Source organism: Mus pahari, chromosome 7 (genome assembly GCF_900095145.1).
Source record: "Mus pahari chromosome 7, PAHARI_EIJ_v1.1, whole genome shotgun sequence".
Lineage (NCBI taxonomy): Eukaryota > Metazoa > Chordata > Mammalia > Rodentia > Muridae > Mus > Mus pahari.
In genome coordinates, this window is record NC_034596.1 from 78689186 (window position 1) to 78693135 (window position 3950).

Consider the following 3950-nt stretch of genomic DNA (forward strand, 5'->3'; position numbering starts at 1 on the left):
AGAAGAGGGTGTCAGATCTTGTTACGGATGGTTATGAGCCACCATGTGGTTGCTGGGATTTGAACTCCGGACCTTTGGAAGAGCAGTCGGGTGCTCTTATCCACTGAGCCATTTCTCCAGCCCCCGTCTGGTCTCTTTCAAGCATTTACCCCGTCTCTAATGAATCATTCTCATCAGTATAACATTGTTTTACTTATTGAAATATTTTAAAAGGAAAGTTCTTAGTAGTTGCACATGAGCCACCATTTAGCACTTTATGGTCTTACTTCTCTACAGAACTCTTGGAAAGAATGCATTCACCACACTCACACCCTTCTAACAGTGCCTGTATGTCAACTGTCTTTCTAGGTTTTTTGTTTGTTTGTTTGGGGTTTTTGTTTTGTTTGTTTGTTTGTTTTTTGGGGGTTTTTGGTTTTTTTGGAGACAGGGTTTCTCTGTGTAGCCCTGGCTGTCCTGGAACTCACTTTGTAGACCAGGTTGGCCTCAAACTCAGAAATCCACCTGCCTCTGCCTCCCAAGTGCTGGGATTAAAGGAGTGTGCCACCACGCCCGGCTTTTTTGCTGCTGCTGCTGTTGTTGTTGTTGTTGTTTTTGAGGTAAGAGTTCCATGTAGCCTATGCTGGCCCCTGACGCAGAGCTAAGATGGCCTCTATTTCTTGAATCCTGGGCCTACTGGCATACACCATTACACCTGCCTTTCTTTTGTTTCAGTGTGCCACCACAGTCTCAGTATATAGCCCAGGTTAGTCTCAAATTCACAATCCTTCTTCCTCAGCGTCCCAAATATTCAAATTACAGGCATATATCACTCTGCCTGGCTCTTCTAGACTCTCTTGAGCCCTCTCTGAAGTGTGCACCATCAGCATCCCAGGGAAAGAGACCCCACCCTGATCTCCCAGGACCTTTAGTCTACGGCACCTGTTCATGATTGCAACCTTCTTGGAGCATTTAAGTCTTGCCTGGGTACAAGTTTTTCTGGACATCACCATCACTATACTGCACCCCAGAGGCCACCTCCTTGTGCATTAAAAAGCCAGCCTGTGACACACCACTGTCTACTCACCAGAACCCAGAAGCTGAGTGTGCACAGTCTCATGGAAAATAATAACTGCAGGGCCCAGGGTGGATAAGGGGACATCCAGGCCACAGCGTGCAGTGGTGGCCTTCAGTTCCTTGGTGAAGTGCTTCAGGTAAGCTTCTGAGGCATCCCCAAGGAATTTGAAGAGGTCATTATGCAGCCGGTCTGCATGAGTTCGATAGATGACCAAGTCTGAGATGGCCAGAACCTTCAGCAGCAGCCGTGTCCTCTGGCTTAGATTCACGGTGGCCCCCAAGAGTCCTTCTGTGTCTATCACTGCTACCTTATGGACCGGGTCATAGGCTGCCCACACTCCCACTGTACAGGACTCCTGAGCAGGGGAGGTTTTGAAGACTTCTCGGCCATAGAAGAAAGTGTGGTTGAGGGTATGAGACTTTCCATCACCAGTATTTCCAAAAATGGAAACCACCTTGAGATGCTGGTCAGGCTTACAGTCCAATTTCCTAATAAAGTCCTCTTCATTTGTTACCTTCAAAAAAAAAAAAAAATCAAGACAATAAAATATAGAAACTGAAAAACTAACTCCTATAAGAAATATGACTGCTTCCCAGGAAAAAGACTTTTTCTGACTCTTTAAAGTGGAAGGAAAAGGCAGTTCCAAGGCAAGAGCTCCTTAGCAATCAGCTCACGAGACCCTCTGAAGCTTCAGTCAGGGAGAGAACTTAGTGGTTAGGAAAGCTAAAACTGGAGGATGAAGCAGTTTGATGATTTAAAGTTCTGGCTGCTCTTAGAGAGAACCTGAATTTGGTTCCCAGAACCCACACTGAGAGAGAGTAGCCTAACTCTGACTCTAGCTCCAGGGGATCAGACGCCCTCCTATGGTTTCCATAGGCACCTGCATTCGCGTGCACATACATACACAGCATCACACAGCTGAGAATCAAAAATTTAATAAAGAGCTCAAACCGTAAAGGCCTTAAAAGAAAACATGCTATTCTTGGGTTAGCCAATAGTTTCTAAAAAGAAAGGGGTAAATTAGTAGCTTAAGACCACGGACTACAAAGTCGCCAAGACAGTGAAAAGATGAGCTGGAGGGATGGCTCAGTGATTAAGAGCACTAGCTGCATTTACAGGTCCCTGGTTCAGTTCTCAGGATGCACACAACAGCTTACAGAAGTCTGTAACTCCAGTTTCAGGGGCTTCTATACCCTCTCTGGCATCCATGGGCAGCAGACATGCATGTGGTACATGAATGGACATGTATATATATATATATATATATATATATATATATATATACACACACACACATATATATATGTACACACACAAATATGTGTATATATACATATACATACACACACACACACACACACACACATATATATATATATATATATATACATACTCACACAGACAAGACACCCACATATAAAATAATTTTAAAAATACAATAAAGAAAAGTTTAGTTACATGTAAGACTCCCGTGACTCAGAATTCTATTTCTAGGTTTATGTCCAGCAACTGAAAACAAATGTCCACATAAAACTTCTCCATATATGAACATAAACAGCAGCATTAGCCATATCAACCAAGAAGTCAAAATACTCAAACACCCATCAACTGGTGAATGCATGGGCAAACTGTGGTACATCCCACAATGACTGTCATTTAGAAATGAAGGACGAGTGTTTTTCTAACCATTATTGCAATTCGTAACTATTATTTAAGCCATTTCTTACATGTGTCCTTATTTTGACCTGATTCTGTAGAACTTTCTGGGGTGTGTGTTGAATGTGGGTGTGTATCTGCCTTGGCACTCCATGGAGTCAGAGAGCCACCTCAGGTGTCAGTCTCTGCCCCACCATGTTTTAGACAGCGTCTGTCTCTCTGTTCTACATCCCTGCTTTACCAGGCTCACTAGCCTGAAGGCTTCCAATGGGTCTCTGGTCCCCGCCGCCCATCTCACCACACAGCACAGGATGACAGATGCACACTACTGTGCGTGGATCTGAGAATTCAGACTCTCACACTTGTGCAGCACATGCCTTACCAACTGCTCATTTGGCAAAACATATTCTTTCTTTCTTTTCTTTTTCTCCTCTTTTCTTTTTTGAATCAGTGTCTAACTGTATGCCTCCTCCCAGAATGTTAGGATTAAAGGTGTGCACCATCACACCAACCTAATTTTAAAGTTTTTTTTTTAATTATTTTATGTGTATGGGTGTTTTGCCTGTATGTCTATGGAGTGTGTGTGTGTTTGCACGTGTGCTCATGCTGCCCTTAGAGGCTAAAAGATGAAGTCACATCCCCTGAGTTGGAGCTAGAAGCAGTTGTGAGCCACCATGTGGGTGCTGGGAACTCTAGAGGAACAGCAAGTGCTCTTTAACCTCTGGGCCATCTCTCCAGTCCCCACCCCTTTTTTTTCTTAAAATACAATCTGTGTGTGTGTGTGTGTGTGTGTGTGTGTATACGTACATGAGTGCACTGGCATAATATGGAAGGCATGGTGTTTCTGTTGAAGGAGTTGCCTCTTTTTTTTCACTATGTGGGTACCAGGGACCAAACTCAGTCTGGGAAGGCCTGGAGGCAAGCAGCTTCACCTGAGAATCTTGTGTCAGATGCCAGTTTCCCATGTCCTTGCTGGCATGCCTTCAGAGTGGGGGAGAACATGCTGCAGAGAGACTCCATGTGCCCATGGCTGAAAAGCACACATGCACTGATCACAGTAATGTCCGCTGACCTAAGTACACACGCACTGCTCACAGTAATGTCCGCTGACCTAAGCACACACGCACTGCTCACAGTAATGTCCGCTGACCTAAGCACACACGTACTGCTCACAGTAATGTCCGCTGACCTAAGCACACACGCACTGCTCACAGTAATGTCCGCTGACCTAAGCACACAC

At 44.6% G+C, this 3950-nt stretch overlaps 1 protein-coding gene across 3 annotated transcripts in view; it reads right to left on the reverse strand.

Annotated features, from left to right (window-relative positions):
- Zfyve1 (zinc finger FYVE-type containing 1) overlaps positions 1 to 3950 on the reverse strand; it is a 79005-nt gene that overhangs the window by 26689 nt on the left and 48366 nt on the right. For all 3 annotated transcript variants that reach the window (XM_029540749.1, XM_021201584.2, XM_021201582.2), the window contains one exon: positions 1064 to 1568. In XM_029540749.1, the coding sequence (XP_029396609.1) occupies positions 1064 to 1568 (505 nt within the window). The remainder of the gene's footprint in view (positions 1 to 1063; positions 1569 to 3950) is intronic.